General features: G+C 38.6%; 1 protein-coding gene across 1 annotated transcript in view; it reads left to right on the top strand.

The window, feature by feature from the left end:
* Cd2ap (CD2 associated protein) overlaps positions 1-17,498 on the top strand; it is a 76,571-nt gene that overhangs the window by 18,483 nt on the left and 40,590 nt on the right. Inside the window, exons 2-4 of the mRNA XM_027387470.2 lie at positions 1,871-2,031; positions 6,329-6,482; positions 13,255-13,355. Of these exons, the coding sequence (XP_027243271.1) occupies positions 1,871-2,031; positions 6,329-6,482; positions 13,255-13,355 (416 nt within the window). The remainder of the gene's footprint in view (positions 1-1,870; positions 2,032-6,328; positions 6,483-13,254; positions 13,356-17,498) is intronic.

Raw genomic sequence — 17,498 nt, 5'->3', positions numbered from 1 at the left:
TTACAAAAACATTACATCATATAACAAATCTGGGGTATTGCAGTTGGCTTGGTTAGGGTAGCAGCTTGACAAATCTGCTCGGATTCTGTCTTCCTTTCTGCCTTAATCATACCTATGGCTTTCTTTACCCGAGACTGTAGCAGTTTGGGGTGTCACTTCCTGTATTTATTTTAGATATGTTTTCACTGTTTAGTCCAGGCTGGCCCCAGGGTCATGCTCCTCTTGCCTCATTGTCCTGGGTGATAGATTTATAGGTGTGTGTCACCATGCCTGGTCCTTGTGTGTTTGTGATTGAACCAGAACCTTCAGCATAATAACCAGACACTACAACTGAGCTATATTCTAGCTCTGTGTTTTTGCCTTTTAGGCCACATGAGAAGGGAAATGAGATTCCTGAGTGCGATTGGGTGGAATTAGAATGATTATGAATGAATTATCTCTACACTTTTGCCTCTTACCAATGGCTTAGATATCTCAGTTTTAATATGCTGGTCTTTAAACAAGATTTCTCAGATAACTTGGTTACACTTAGTGCTTGAGAAGTACTGATCTAGACTAGTCAAGATGTAACCTGGACTGTAGGAAGCTTTATTTATAAACCCAGGGTTTCAGACTATCTGAACAAAATTAAGACTCTGAGAAATGAGAGGGGTGTCTTGGCTGTTGACTTAAAGTGTACCTTTTTACTTATAGTTTTGGTTGAAAATTTTTTTTTTAAAAAATTTTTCCTTATGGTTGTAGGCAGAAGAAAAGATAATGGGTATAGCTGGTAATCTGTTCTCTTTCATAGGGAATCTGTTCTGCTTTTTAAAACTGAACTTTATAAAATGTACCTATACGGTATCTTGGATCAGAAATCCTGTAGTTAGAGAATGCAGGCTTATTTAAATGTGCTTTTGTTTTTCATTTGTTCTCTGATATTGTTGATACAATTTAGTAGGTTTAAAACATTGTGTAGGGAGGGGCTAGAGAGATTGGCTCAGTGGTTAAGAGTATGTATTGCTGCTGTTGCACAGCAACAGCACCCACATCCAGCAGCTTACAATCACATGTCACTCCTGCCGCAGAGGATCTGATACCTACCCTATTTTAGATTCCACAGGCATGTGCACTCACATGTGTATCCTTTTCCTACCACTTAATTTAAAAATAAAAAAAGAAATATTACATAGTTACCATTTCTGTGGTTTTTAGAGTCTGGACACAGTGTTTTCTGGGTCCTCTGTAAGGCTGCAGTAAAGATGTTCCCAGGGTTGGGTTCTGCGGATAGACTGTTTCTAAACTTCTGCTATCATTCAGGTTCTTTGCTTTATTTATTACAGTGTGGGCCTTAACCAGACGTCTCTCTCTCCATTGCTTGCTTGTGGCCCACCCTAGCCAGCATACTAATGTCTTGGCTTGTGTCTTCAAAGCCAGTAGTAAGAAGCAACATGGCCATTATGGTACTGTTTCATTCCATATAGCTTATCATTTTTGTCGTAGTCTGTTGGTTACAAGTTGGTCATAGGTCACACTTAAGAAGGAATTTTATAACAACAGGAATATACATGTAGCTTTATGTGTGAGATTTTGGGACCACTTCACAGTGTGCCACAAAGCTGAACTGTAGGAATGCAATATGTAATGAATATCCATTGTGTTTCTCTTGAGGCTCTCACTTAAAAATGTATTATGCTCTATATTTACGTGATCAAGGACTGCTGATGTGATCAAATATTTAAACCACCAAGACAAGCCTTATATCTTTGCAGTATTAGTTGTTGCTACATAGATTCTATAACTGAAAACTTGTTAATATGGTTTATAGATACTTTGTGAATTAGATTTTAGACATTGTTTTCTCCTTTTTTTTTGTTTTCTCCTTTTTTAGTTGACTATATTGTGGAGTATGACTATGATGCTGTACACGATGATGAATTAACCATTCGAGTTGGGGAAGTCATCAGAAATGTGAGAAAACTACAGGAAGAAGGATGGCTGGAAGGAGAACTAAATGGGAGAAGGGGAATGTTCCCTGACAATTTTGTTAAGGTAAGTATTTTCAGTTTAATGTCTTGCTTTCGCTTCACAGAATTAAGTATGTATGTCAAGAAATACATACATGTTCAAAATGACAATACTTTAAAATGTTTATTCTTGACATTTAGAAAAACACAGGTACAGATACATCTGTAACAGATTTTACTCTTGATTGGCAGCCTGCTGTATAGTAAGGCTGTGTGGATGTATGTGTATCTTTGTGCTTGTTTATGCTTGTATGCATGTATCTACCTGCCCACCGTTCCCTTTTGTAAGCCCTAGATAATAGCTTTCAATTGGGTTGCACTTTGAGCTGGTGTCTCAGAATTGTTTTTTTTTTTTTTAACTTAGATTTATCAGATGCATCATGCATCTTTGCAAATATTTTCTGCTGTGTATTTTCTTCTTCTCTTACCCCCCTTACTCTTTGTGTGTGTGTGTGTGTGTGTGTGTGTGTGTGTGTGTGTGTACATAGAATTTATTAGAGATGAGCTTGGACAGTGACCCAAGAGACCATTGCAGTAATGTACACTTTGAAGGGGTAAGATTCGACAGTGGCTAAGGAGACTATGTGTCCACCTACATTTAGGAAGTCTTTATACCATTTCTATAGTTTCTGTAACACACAGCTTTCTTGTTCATGTGATTGACAGGCTCCATTTGGTTTGCCTGTTTTCCTTCCTGAGATGGGGTTTTACTGGCTGGCCTTGAAACCACAGATCTGCCTACTTCTGCCTCCCTCCCCCTTTCTAGGATTTAAAGGCATGCCACCATGCTTGGCTGAATTTATTCTTTCTGTATTTGAGACAAGGTCCCACTATATAGCTCTGGCTGTCCTGGAACTCACTATGTAGATCAGGCTGGCCTTGAACTCACAGAGATCCACCTGCCCCTGCCTCCTGAGTGCTGTAATGAATTGACATAGGAGGGGACAATGATAATGTCTTTATTTGTTACTAGAAAGCCTTCATGGAGTTAGTAATCTCATTACTTAATTTTTAATGTTAGTTATCTATTAATGGTCTTCTATGCAGGTCAGAATGCTGTTTTCACCAAGGGCCACTGCTGTTTCAGATCCCATTCATTTGATCAGTAATTGTAGTGCTGGAGTTTGAGTCCTTGGTTTTAATGGGTGCTGATTATGAGGGGAGTGGCCCATCCTCAGTGACATCTAACCCTGCTAATATATAACTAGCTACAACCTTTCCTCAAGAGGTGAGACCCATGCTAGAGGGATGGCTCAGTGGTTAAAAGTGCTTCTTGTAGAAGCGTGACAACTTGGGTTAGATCCTTGAACTCATGTTAAAAAGATAGATTAAGTTGCTTGTATCTGTAATCCCAGCATGCCAAATGGGAGCTGGAGGTAGGAGAATTGCCTGGGAAGTTGTCGGCAGACCAGTTAGCATGTCAGAAACCATAGAGAGACCCTACTTCAGCAGAGGGAAAAGAGAGAACCGACTCATGAAAGTTGTCCTCTGACCTCCACTCATGTACCATGACATCACACAATGTGTGCACACACTCTAACAATAGTAATAGGAATAAAGGAATCGAGACTTCACAATATACGTGGAGATCTGGCTGAAGTGAGGCATAGAAGTGTATAGAGATTTCAGTCTTGCTAACTTAGACCTTGGATGGCAATCAAGGTCACACCCAGATATATGGAGTTAGACCACTGCAGAACTGAGACTTCAAGGTTTACCTGAGGCTTCATCCAATTTGTTGTGATTGAGTTAGAGGCCACCTTATTCAGGGGCAGCACCAGGGGCTCTGCTCTGAGCATCTCTTGATCCTGAGGGCAGTAAGCCCTCTAGTACCCTGTTACATTGAGGGCAAGGAATCCTAGTATACCCAGTAATTGGGCACTTTCTCTTCCAGTGATCTGGTGCTTACAGCTTTAACATTAATGTGTCAGTGTATTTCTTCTTATGGAGAGGATCCAGTGGGAGATCTTGTTAACCACTGAAGCTACGAAAAGTTCTGTATGCCCTTCACTCATATTCTTTTCCTTTCGTCCTAAACTTTGTTCCTCCTGTAGGTGCTGGTTATAGGAAACAGAATTTGCTGTTTTTGTAGGTTATTAGTAGTGATCTCAGGTCTCACTGTGATAGTACTTGTAGTTATCTTCTAATGCCAAGGGCAGATTGAGTAAGAAATCTGTCTAAGACAAGTGTGTACATTGAGGAATCCTGTAAGTGTAGCAGAACAGGGAATCCATGATCTCAACCTTACTAGGGAAGTCTCTGACTTACCTATGATGAAGATGAAGAAATTCAGTTGCACCTTGATGGGAATGCTAAAATAATGTAACTTGGACTTTCCTTAGCTCCTTAGTCCCTGTGATCTCTGTTGAAAGAATTCAAACAAGACACATGTAGTGTAGACATAGCTAGAGTTGATTGAAGCTTGAAGTGGAGCTCTATCAAGGGGTGAGAATGGGCAATGGCCAGAGATGGCTGCTTAGTGAACGGCAGTGTCATCTGAGAGTTGCTCAAGCCAGGAAGTTGGGTATCATCTTCTCTGAGTGGAGATGATGAATTTTCAAGATTCTCAATATTTTGAATATTTTCTGAATCTTTCTAACTCTGTCTGCTCTGTCATTGACTCAGGGAATAGTGATCATCAGTTGCACCTGCTTGCCTTAAGCTTGTTGTCGTACTGCACATGCTGACCTCCTGCATTGTGGAAATGTTTCAGTGTTGTCCTGCCATCTTTGTAGTATATTTCAGAGCCTTGTATCATCAACCTTCCAGCCTAATTGCTCTTAGTCTTTATGACTTAACAGTCATAACAGATCTCTTCACTTTCATGCTTCAGCTATATGTAGTGTCACCTTGGTTTCTCAGAAGTTTTGCTCTATGTTGTCTTCCAGTCAGGTTGTTCACATTCTGTCTTTTGTGTTGCTTTCCATGCCTTGCTGCCTGTTACTTACTTGCCTCAGTAGAAGGAGTTAGTTCTATTCTACCATGTGGATACTGCCAGTTAAAATTAGGTTGTCAGGTTTGGTGGCTGGTGACTTTACCCACTGGCCATCTCACCAGCCCTGAGGTCACTTTGTGAAGTTACTCTGATTTGCCTTTCCTCTGCTAAATTTATGTAGGTGAACTAAAGTTCAGTAACTTTCAGCCTCGAACAGAGGCTGAAGACAGGACATGGACTGAGGTCACTTCCATGGCTGCCTCTCATACTGACATTTTAATCATTGAACATGGCATGACTTCATGTTTATGTGGTTTTTTGTTTCTTCTAGTAAAATTTCATACTCTCTTGCAGATGATTCTTTTTTTTTGGGGGGGGGCAGAGTTTCTTTGTGTAGCCCTGGCTATCCTGAAACTTGGTGTGTTCACTAGGCTGACCTTAACTCAGAGATCACTTGCCTCTGTCTCCTGATTACTGGGATTAAAGGTGTGTGCCTCCACTGCCCAGCATTTATTTTATTATACCTGTGAATTAGAGCAGGGAGCCACTAAGTTAAAACCTATAGGATAGAATCTGGTCATTGGTTTGTACAAGGCCCATGTTGTAAGGTTGCTAGGTAAGATTTTTATAATTGAATGGAGGAAAATTAAGTATTAAATGATGCGTAAGATATGTGAAAATTAAAAGACCCCCCCTTTTTTTTTGGAAATAGGGTCTCATGTAGTCTTGTTGGCCTTGATCTCATAGTGAAAGATCGCCTCGAACTCCTGATTCTCTTTGCCTCTAGTTCCCAAGTGCTGGGATTGCAGGTGTGGACCATCACGCCCAATTTATGTTCATGGATACCTTTAGAATATGCTTGAGTTTAGTTATTTAAGTATATGACTGCATTTGAATTACATATAATAAATTTGATATTGGAAAGAGGTTGCATGGCCTGGTAGCCGTATATATTTAGTATTTAGTGCTTTATAGAAAAAAGTTGTGTACCCTTGACTTAAAACTATTGTGTTATTTTTTTGGTGTTTCAGTCTTTTCTTGTGTATGTTAGTGAGGGTAGGTTGCAGCTCTCCTGTACCTTTTCTCCAGTTTCAATAAGATGTAAACTTATACAATGTCATGCTTGGCAAATGATCTGCGTTCTTCAGCAATATCTGAATACAAAAAAGCTTAAAAATGAGTTATGTCATGACTTGTTTAGTAATTACTGTAGATATGTCTGGGTATTTTACATTTGAGAAACAGAGTAGGGAGACTAAGGTTGGAGGATTACTGCGTGTTCTAGGCTAGCCTAAGTTACATTAAAAACGATATAGAAATGTTTAAGAATGGAAATTGAATAAGACACACTAAATTTTTTTCTTTTATTGATTTCCTTTTTTTATAGGAAATTAAGCGAGACACAGAACCCAAGGATGACAATTTGCCCATCAAACGGGAAAGACACGGAAATGTAGCAAGTCTTGTACAGCGAATCAGCACTTATGGACTTCCAGCTGGAGGAATTCAGCCACATCCACAAGCCAAAGCTATTAAGAAGAGTATGTCAACAATTCTTTCCTAGTTAGTTATGTCAAAATAGGATATTTATGACTGCTCATAAATTCAGAAAGATGAGTTCAGTCTTATACAGCCAACTGTAGTAATTAGGTTAGAATCATGTACTGATGATTGGCATACATAGTTTTTATGCTTGGTCATGTTGAGTTAATAACATTAATAATCCAGTTTGAGGAGCTGGTAGCCATATACAGGAATTGCAATGAAGATCTCCAGTTTATCTCTTACTGTCTCTAGAATGACCAACACATTGATTGTATTTGATAGTACTTACTAGATGTTGAGGTATCTGCTAGTCTGAAGTGTCTGATAGTTTTTTTCTTTTTTTCTTTTTTCCTTTTCCTGTGAAATAAGATCTTGCTCAGTAGCTTATGTTGGCTTCACATGTGTGATTCTCTGGAAAGTTCTTTGTCTGTAAATAAGTTAGGGAAAAAATTGACACAGAAAGAATACCATGATTTATTGATTTTTTTTAAAAAAATTCATCCCAGAGGATGGGGAGTAGCTCTCATTCAAACTACCAGACTTCCTCTCAGTTTTGGTATAAGTAGTGAGGGAAAGACCACAGACAACACAGGTGAAACCTATGTCCAGACAAATTTTTGGACACATGTGACCTGCCAAAATGCAAGAAAATATAAAAAAGAAATCCACGATAGACCCCTAGTGAGTAATGATAGTGAATCAGTAATAAAATTTACCAACCACGAAAAAAAGCCTGGCACCAGAAGAGGCTGCACTGTTAAATGTAACCAGACATTTAAAGAAATAACACTAGTGTTTCCCAAGCAAATTCTGTATAATTGAGAGGGAGAGAACCCTTCCAAATTCACTCTGTGAAGCTGGCAATATTCTGGTCCCCAAACCCAACAGGAGCAAACAAAGAGGAAAAAACCCCTCCAGTGCCTTTGATGAACACAAAAAAAAAAAAAAAAAAAAAATGCAAAATTCTAGCAAACTCAGTTTGACAGGCTTACCACAAATATCACATGCCAAGTTTCCTTCCAGAGATGCAAAGATGTTTTAACATATGCAAATCAGCAAACATAATCATATAATCATCTCAATAGATGGAGAAGAAACATTCGATAAAACTCAACATCCCTCATGGTGTGGACATGGTAGGTACAGAAGACTCATACCAGAGTGTGCTGCAGGCACATAGAGTAATGAATGTGAAAAACCGAAAGCATTTCTTGTAAGGCCAGGAACAAGACAAGGGTGACAAGATTTGCATGGTCAGGGATGGAGGCACTTTTCATGGTTTTTAGTGTGTGTGTGTGTGTGTGTGTGTGTGTGTGTGTGTGTGTGTAGAGAGGGGGGGGAGGGAGGGTGGGAGGGAGAGGTAGCTAGAGCAATTAGGTTAGATAGACAGAGAAATATCAGGCATATGAGCAGGAAAGGAGGAAGTCAGATTATCCTGCTTTCACATTATGACAGAAAAATCTAGAGACCAACCAAGACAACATGTAGAAATTAGTAATGCTGTAATTCTGGTACTTGGGGGTTAGGGTCAGAAGCTTAAGGTTACACTTGGCCATGAAGCAAGTCTGAGGGCATTACAGGACACATGAGACCCTGCCAAGTCTGATAGCCTGAGTTTGATATCTGAGACTCACATAGTAGAAGGAGAGAATTGACTTCCCCATGTTGTCCGTTAAACTTCACATGCTTGCTGTAGCACCGCTTCCACACATTAAAAAAAAAAAAAGCAATTTTAAAAAATTTAAAAAGAAAAATGCTTAGTACTGTCTTCAGAGTAATTCAAAACTATAGCAAGATACCATTTTTATCCTATTTATGATGGCTGCTATGAAACAACATAAATTGGAAAAAAGGAAGATGTGTGCACTGTTGATGTTACATAAATTAGGTCAGCCATTTTGAGAAACAGAGTGGCAGTTTCTCAAGAAATAAAAATAATCCCAGCACTGGGAGGCAGAATAATCTGGATTTCAACCAGGACCTGTGACAAACAAATAACAGTACCTACCAAAAATTCAGCTATATTCTTAGCGTATCTGAAAGAAATGAAGCAGTGTACTAAAATACATGCACTTGTGTTTAAGCAGCACCATTCCAATAGCTAAGTTTCAGTATCAGGGTAAGTGACCATCTACTGATAATTGGCTAAAGACAACACGTTAACGGCATAATGGCATATTATTTGGTTCAAAATAAGAATGAAACCCTGCTGTACGTAGCAAAATAGACTTGAAAAAGTACAATAGTAAAAGGATTATTGGGGTCTGGGTTGGGTGTGGGCTAGTTGGATGTTACCAGTGCACATCACTGAATCCCACCACTATGTGCAGTTTTGATGCTGAGTTAAACATTTAAAAGAATAACATGTACAAATGGTGAGAGGCAAATGCCTAACTGAAAAAATCTATTTCAGCTTCTTTATAGTAACTCATTCTCTGACAGATATAAACACATAGGTAAAAATAAAATTTTACTTTAGGTTTTTATTTGTTATATTTGGAGATGATAATATATAATGATACAGGTTTGTGTTTCCAAATCTTTCCATCTCTGAGAGGTAAACAAGGCTGAGGCAGGAGGACAGCAAGTTCAGGGTCAGTCAGGTGGGATCTGGGAGGATGAAATAAAACGGTCAGTGAATATATGAAAATTGTAATTGGCAAGAAGGCTTAGTGGGTAAAGGTGCTTGCACCAAGCTTGTATTAAGAATTCAGATGCTTGTAGTTAGTAAAACACTATTTTTTATATTCAAAATCTATTTTCTCACATTAGCAGAAAAATGCTACCTGGAAGCTTGTTAGAAATGCGCTATTATTGTATCAGGGACTCTAAAATATTAGGATTCCTACAGAAAATACTGTAGCTGAGCAGTGAAAAATAGGGATTTATGATAATTACCTAATGTTTAAAGATTATATGACCAATAAGAAAGATACTTAAATAGTGCTTTGCCAAGCAAGTAAAAATGCCTCGCTGTGCAGTGTGGACAGGAGAAAAGAGGCTCTGCCTTACTTCTCCAGCTCTGTCCCCTTTCCTTAGCTAACATACACTGAGGTCCTGTATTTGTCTAAAAGGGGACATATAAGCACCTACCTGGAAATCTAGCTGGGTGTGATTTTTAAAGAAAAAGCTGACTTGATTTTTTTTTTTAAGTTCAGATTGTCCAATATCACTTTCAAATTTTTTACTACATTTGTTTACTTACATGTGTGACATAGCACACATGTGGAGGCCAGCTAGAACCCTCCCTCCCTCCCTCCCTCCCTCCCTCCCTCCCTCCCTCCCTCCCTCCTTCCTTCCTTCCTCCTTTCGTCATTTCTAGGGATCAAACTATAGTTGTCAGGCTTGGTGACAAGTACCTTTACCTGTTGAGCCATCTTGCTGGCCTTCAGCATTATTGATTTTCAAAGAAAAAGGGAAGAGATTCAACCCTGAGGATCTCCCTGGTACAGAAGAGACCAGAGGACTTGTATCCACTCCCAAAGCCATTAGCGGCTAACCTGCATTGAAGGAGGGGAAGACATTGAGACAAGAGTCTACTACAGTTTTCTCTAGTTCTGTCTTGAGAACAGCAGTGTGCTTCCAGTTCTGTCTTCTGGTTTGTGACTGGATGATTTCTGCATTGATGACTGTGGGGTGTTGAAATTGTCCCTGCTGTTACTGTATTAAAGCCTATTTCATGTGATGTCCTTCTGATACTTACTGTTTATTTAGTTTGAGACAGATCTTCAATGTTCTTGCCCACCTTTGAACTCTTGATCCTCCCTCTGCTCACCCACCATACCTACCATACCTGTCTGGCCTTCGGGTTTCTGTTGATAAATCTATCATTAGTCCAATAGGGTTATCCATAAAGTGATCTGGCATTTTCTCATGTGGGCTTTAAGTCTTTCTTGTGCTGTCTTTTTGACAGCTTTCGTACCATACATTGTAGAAAGGCTATTTTTTGGCTTTTGGGGGTTATATAGCAATTCTGTTCCTGATGTACATGCCTTTCACAAAATTAGGGGAATTTTATGCTATTTCATTTGGTTTGCTTTGTGCTTTTTAAATTTTGAATATGTTGATGACATGCATGTTTGATCTTCCCCCAGTCTTTCATTGTCTTTTCATTCTTATTTTTGTATTTTTATATAAATGTGGTACTTCCAAAAAGAGGTCTTTAAGCTGTGGTGTTTTTTTTTTTTTTTTTTTTTTTTGCTTAACTAAGTCTGCTGTTGAGGTTTTTTTGGATGAATTCTGTTTGATTTACTGAGCACCATTTCCTGGATTCCTATTAGTGCTTTAAAAAAATCTCTTTTTAGTGAATTTCTCTTTCCTGTATTCCCTTGTTTTTCCAGTTTGCTTAATCATTCCATCTATATTTCTTTGGATCTCGTTAAACTTTAAAACAACAATGACAAAACACTATCAAATTCTCTATCTGGAATTTCATTTTGTTCAGTATAATTTGAATCTGTTATTGCAGAATTTTGCTTTTTTTTTAGGATTGCTGTTTATCCTTTTCATACTTTTTATTTATTTCTATTGAGATTTGCATGTCTGGTAAAATGAGTATCTTCCCTGTTTCAGTGAAGGTAAATCTTGGAGTAATAGTTTGTGATGCAGAATTGAGTTTATTTCTAGCTGGTTATTATAATATTGTCACTTTACTCCTTAGAGTTTCTTTGGGTTCGATTATTGAGTTTGGGCATAACCCATGCTTAGTATTGGAGTTGGAGAGACCCACTTTTGCTGAAGACACAAGACTAGAGAAACTGTAGCAGTCCAGGCCTTGTGTGGTAGAGTATCTAAAATTGGAGAGGTAGTCTTTATTGATAATGGAGGTTTCCTCAGGCACTGTTTATATTACCTCTGTTATTTGAATCTGTAGCTCTAGTATTCATGTAGGGTCTAAAACATTTGTTCTTTTTTTATCATTTTTTTATTTGAATTAAAAACAAGATTGATTTACATGACAATCCCAGTTCCCTTCTCCCTCCCGTCCTCCCCTACCACACCCCCAACTAAACCCTACCTATCACATATCCTTTCTTCTATTCTTCCCCTGACTCAACCTCATGACCTCTGCATCCTTCCTCTTCTTCCCTTCTCATTCTCCTAGCTCCCTCCCCCTCTTTCTGTGCTCTCAATTTTCTCAGGGGATCTTGACTAAAACATTTATTCTTTGAGTAGGCATTGGTACAAGTCCAGTGGTGTCCTAGGAAGGTTAGAAGAGAAATCAGCACTCCCTAAGACTGATACTTAGTCTTAATAGGAGTGTATGATTGTATAAGATATTGTGAAGACTGATACAGAGGACCCATGTTAGTTGTGATGGAAGAGAAATGGTATTCCTCTGTTCTGCTGCTGTAATCATGCCCGTCCAGGAGTGGGACCTCAGATCCCATCTCCCCTGGTGTACATGCTTGCTTGGAATGGGCTTATCTTCCTTTGAAAAATCAGTTGTACTATCTACCTACCAGTATTGCAAGAATGGTTGCAGCTGGAGCTTTGCAGAATTCTTCTTAGTTTAAGGTGCAGATGGAAATGAAGGAGAAAGAACACATCCAGACACAATTTCTCTGCCCACTTTAGCTGAACCAGTTGGCAGCACTATGACTGATGGTGCAATGACATTTCTTGAAACTGCCCCAAAACACCTATGTGGGTTGAGAAAATAGTCTTGGAGCTCTTTTCTTCATCTTGTTAGATTCAGGAACTTGCTGTGTGGAACTGAGAGCGGAGCAGGATCTACACACTCATCTCAATTGACAGGTCCTCTGATCAGTATGGTTTTTGTGGCTAACACCTTGCACTTCACTCTGCCTCCCTCATACTGAATTCTCACAGTATAGCTCTATTGGTGGGTTTGTATCAGTCAGTGTCTCTCTGCTGAGTCAAGTCTGACCCTCTGAAACATGGCATTCCAAATTCAGTCACCTTCCAAGAAGCCTCTGGGTTACTGCATCCTGGGGAATTGCTGAGAGATGAAATCCTTTTCCTAACACTATTTAGAAATTAAGCTCCCAAGGTTGTGAAATTTCCAAGTAGGTAGGAGTGTCAGTGTCTTGTCTGTGCTGATAGTTTTCTAATTCTCCTTCTCCTTTATCCTAGCAGAAGGGAAAGGGTCTCAACTGCTGAGCTAAGGACATGAGTGTTGGAATTTTTTTTTTTTTTCTTTTACTATGCAGCTGTCCCAGGGCTCTTGACTTTACAACACTACTTTCATTTTTCTGTGGTTGAATGCCAGTTTGTCATCTTACCATGCAGCTGTACATCTGTTACCTGTCACTAGCCTGCTTCCTCCCTGTTTCTTCCTCCCACCCTTCTTTTGTGGAAGTAGCATGTGAATGCTGGATGCTTCTGTTTAGCCATCTTGCCTTCCCTTCATCAGTTACTTAAAAGTTAATATTCCTAGGCTTTGATCAAGAAGTAATCTGAAAATTACCACTGGGAGGAGCTTGCCTACAATAATTTTATTGTCAAAATGTCTTTGTAGTCTTAAAAGTTGGTTGGGAATATTTTGCTTTTGTGTAATTGAAGGGATCAGGTGTATCCATGTTTTCTATGACCAGAAGGCTTACACTTTATATGGGATGAACATATTATGTTGTGGGAGAAGTGTTTAAAAAAAAAAAAAAAATCACCCAGTGCTGTTTGTGAGTACCTGTTTAAATACTTCCATTTTTTTTACACATCCTGTAACTATAATTGTGGCATGTTAATAAGGGGGCTATTTAGAAAAGTGATCTTTCTTAACATATGTTTAAAAATGATTTCTTCTAGAGACAAAAAAGCGTCAGTGTAAAGTTCTTTTTGACTACATTCCACAAAATGAGGATGAACTGGAGCTGACAGTGGGGGATATCATTGATATTAATGAAGAGGTAAGGACCTTAAGGGCTTTGTACATTGGCAGCAGTGCAGCAGCTAGGTGGTATGGCTTCTAGAAGAGGGCTTTGTCAGAATATTAAAATTTACACAAATTTATGCCAGCTTTCAATAAAGTTTTAAGACAGTCTTTTTTAGTTGTCCTTGCTATATACTATTTGTGTGTTTGCCTTAAGGAAAAAAATAAACTGTGTTTAAGCTTAAAATTAATGTAATGTTCTATTGATATGATAGCTCACCGAAACCTGGCTACCTGAGCTCCATTGTAACATATATAAAGATGGAAGAGAGAATTGACTCTGAAATGTTGCCCCCTGACCATATGCATGTTGCATGGGCAAACCCACGCTCACATAATGCACACATAGCTTTCTAGTAATCCTAAAATAGTAAGATTATTTGTTATTTAAACAGCCCCAAACAACAGAGAGCCTTATCTTAATTCTCTGTTGGCACAAGACTGTAACAGAAAAATTTCCTTTTGCATGATATAGGAGTGCAATGCTTTTTTTTTAAATTTATTTATTTATTATGTATACAACATTCTGCTTCCATGTACATCTACACACCAGAAAAGGGCACTTGATCTCATAACAGATGGTTGTGAGCCACCATGTGGTTGCTGGGAATTGAACTCAGGACCTCTGGAAGAGCAGTCGGTGCTCTTAACCTCTGAGCCATCTCTCCAGCCCATGGAGTGCAATGCTTTTTAAAGTCTGTCATGTTTGAATTGTTGTATTTAAATACTAGCCAAGTATACTTTTTTCACAGTTTAATACTTTAGAATGAGATATGAAAATATTTTTAATTTCTCACATCTGCTTTTCTCATTGAAGAAATATTAAATGTCTTACTGGGCAGTGAAGATAACGGTTTTCAAAGAGAGTGCTTTGATAAACTATATTGTAGCAGGAATTGATTTGTGTCATAATTTCTCACTTATCACTGAGTCTATAATAACTTTGAGGTTGCCTATATAAAAGGCAGTCTGATCTACTCTGTCTGATGGCACCACCAGTTAATGTTTATTTGGTAGTACTGTGCTAAATACGTTTCATATTTATTTCCTTTAAACTTTATAAACAGTTTAACAGAAAGGAATATTTATCTTCATTTCTCAGAGGTAGAGATTAAGTCACATTGCTTATGGTTGTTTCTCATGATACATAAGAAGCTACCCCAAAATTAGTGGCAAAAACAACTGTTATGCTTGTGGATTGTATGGCTCAAGTGTGCAGATTAAAGCACAAGAGGATTGGCTTGTTTGTTCTTTGCTGTCTAGGGCCTCAGTGGCAAAGGTTCAGAGTAAGGGGTGGGCGAGTGAGAGAGAGAGAGCCTTTATAAGAATGCCCCTTATTCACACATAGTGTCTGATAGCCCCTTTACAGCTATTTAGTGTTCTTTCCATTTGGGTTGGATTTTTTAGAGTAAGTATGGAGTGTCTGGGTAGTCGATATCACAATCTTGAAATGGTCAAGATTCTGAAACCTCTTGACTACTTATGTAATAATAAAAAAAGCTTCAGAATTTTGGTAAAGTTAAACTATTCCATAGTCTGAAATCTGAAACACATTTTCAGCAGATGGTGCTTACTTTGATTTACATAGCAGTTTGACAACTCGAAGTGCAACTAACTGTATTAGCAAACAGGGTGAAGTGCCTTTTACAGTCTAGCCTTGGAAATGATAGCTACTTACAAACCACTTAGAAGTTTTCAGGAGTGAAGGGGGAGAGCTCAGAAATTATCAGTTCTTCATGGGAATGGTGTCAAGACCATATTTGTTGTGTGAGACACCTTAACTTTCTATGTGCCTGACATGCAGTGGCTTGAATTTGAATGTGTGTAGTTTGTTGTCTTGTTATATCTGTCTTGAAGTTTCCCCTTCTCCTCAGTCCCCCATGGAGGATAAGAACCGAGGGTTCTGTGCATAGTGAGCCCTTGGTTTTTTGGGCCAGAGTCTGACTATGTATCTTAGTCTGGCCTCAGACTTGTAGTCTTCCCTTTCACCTCCTGAGCACTGGAATTGCAGGCTTGTGTCAGCAGGCTAGACTGTGCAGTCTGTTTTCAAATGATTACTTGCTTTTTTGTTTGTTTGCTTCTTAGAGATAAAAACCCAGGCTGGCCTTAAACTGGTCCTCCTCAGTGATGGGATTACAGGCATGGTCGTCATGCCCAGTTCATTATTGCTATGCTTGAATGCATGTTCTTAACCACAACTTCTTCCCAAGAATTTCTTAGTTTAAATAATACTGATGTTTTTCTTTGAATGTGTTCCATTTTTGTCTTGTAATTTTTGTCATACTTAATTCCATAGCATGCATAACTCCTATAATTTTTAATCCTTTATCTTAGTTTTATCTTCCTTCTCTTCCCTTATTCTTGGAGGCAGGGTCTCACTCTGTAGCCCACTTCCTGGAGCTCACAATTTAGCTTGGTCTGGCCTTATGTTCAAAGCAACTCTTCTCCTGCCCTATGTGCTGAGTGCTATGGTCAGACATGAGTCATCATGTCTAGTTTCATATTGCTTTAAGTCTGCAAAAGCCCCTGAGCCCTTAATGTTTGCTGCTTTACATCGCCGTCCCAAACATACTGTATCTAGCTATTTGTTATTGTCTGTAGCCATCATGTGTTTTGATGTGACTGTTTTTTTTTCCCCACATGCTTCTTATCTAGAAGATTCTTATTTAGGGTTAATGTTGAGCTTTTTGGTCATTTGCGTTTAGGGGAGAAGATAATTGATATTTTCAAGCTTATGCCGCTATGTTCCCACTTTGATTGCAGCATTTATTTTTACATTTCATTATTATCAGTTTTTTTTTTTTTTGTTTTGTTTTGTTTTTCTGAGACAGGTACTCACTATGTAGTTTTTGCTGGCTGGGAACTAAAAAAGATTGGCTTGTCTTCTGAGTTCTGGGAATAAAGGTGTGTGCTACCATGCCTAGCAGTTACATTCTTACTATGTGTTTACTGCTTTCTTAGATTGTTTTATTCAAGAACAGGGATTGCTGTAGTCTTTAGTCTCCCAGTTTAGCTATTTCAGCAACGTTAAGGAAGGGATTTCTCATATGCAAGATTTGAATCTTTTCCTAGTAGTAAGACATGGCTTGTACATAAAGAGTGCCTATTACATCAGTTATTTATTAAAAGTTGGTTTTCAGGCTGGGCACAGTAGCACATGCCTTTAATCTGGAGGCTGAGACAAGTGGATCTTTGTGAATTTGAGATCAGCCTGGTCTATTAGTGAGTTCCAGGACAGCCAGAAAAGTTATGTAGAAATACATAGTTTGCTTTCAGTTATGAGGTGGATACTATTGAAAATGATTTATGTAAGTGAGGTATTTCTAACTGTGACGTAATGCTGATAAGAAATGGTGACAGCAGCGTACTCTACAGAATTTACTCACTAAACCCTCAGGATCCACAGCAGAAACTGCACTTCTCAACAGTCATTGCACACTTTCTAATAAATTGAGCAGTCTTATTATTAGTGAGTATAACTGCTTTCTTAAAGGTTTTTTATGTGCATTTTGCTGTTTTGCTGGCATGTGTGTCTGTATGACAGTGTCGGGTCACTTGGAACTGGAATTACAGACAGTTGTGAGCTGCCATGTAGGTGCCGGGAATTGAACCCTGGTCCTCTGGAAGGGCAGTCAATGCTCTTAACCACTGAGCTATCTCTCCAGCCCCTGCTAAAGAATTTGATTCATGAGGAATATTTGTTTGGAGTAAGGTGTTTATTTGAAAGTGATCTTTTTCAGGGTTGGAGATAGCTCAGCATTTTAGAGCACTGGCTGCTCTTTTTGGAGGACCCCAGTTCACTTTCCAGTATTCACATGACAGCTCGCATGGTAACTCTAGTTCCAGGGCCTCTGATGCCTTCTTACGGACTCTTGGGCCACTACATGCATGTGGTGTACACACCACATTCAGGCAAATGTCCATGCACAGAAAATGAACAAAATAATAAACAAAACCAAAATAATTTTTTTATGCATTGGTTAAGAATTACTGTTTAACTAAAAAGGGGAAATAAGATTTTTATATCACTTAGGAAATGACATCCTTAGAAATGTTTTTACATTTATTATTAAATTTATTTTTAATTATGTATATGTGTGTGGGTCTATGTGCAGGTATG

The sequence above is a fragment of the Cricetulus griseus genome, assembly GCF_003668045.3.
Source record: "Cricetulus griseus strain 17A/GY chromosome 1 unlocalized genomic scaffold, alternate assembly CriGri-PICRH-1.0 chr1_1, whole genome shotgun sequence".
NCBI classification, from domain to species: Eukaryota; Metazoa; Chordata; class Mammalia; order Rodentia; family Cricetidae; genus Cricetulus; species Cricetulus griseus.
Note: the sequence above shows the minus strand (reverse complement) of the source record. Positions and strands in the feature narration are given on the sequence as shown.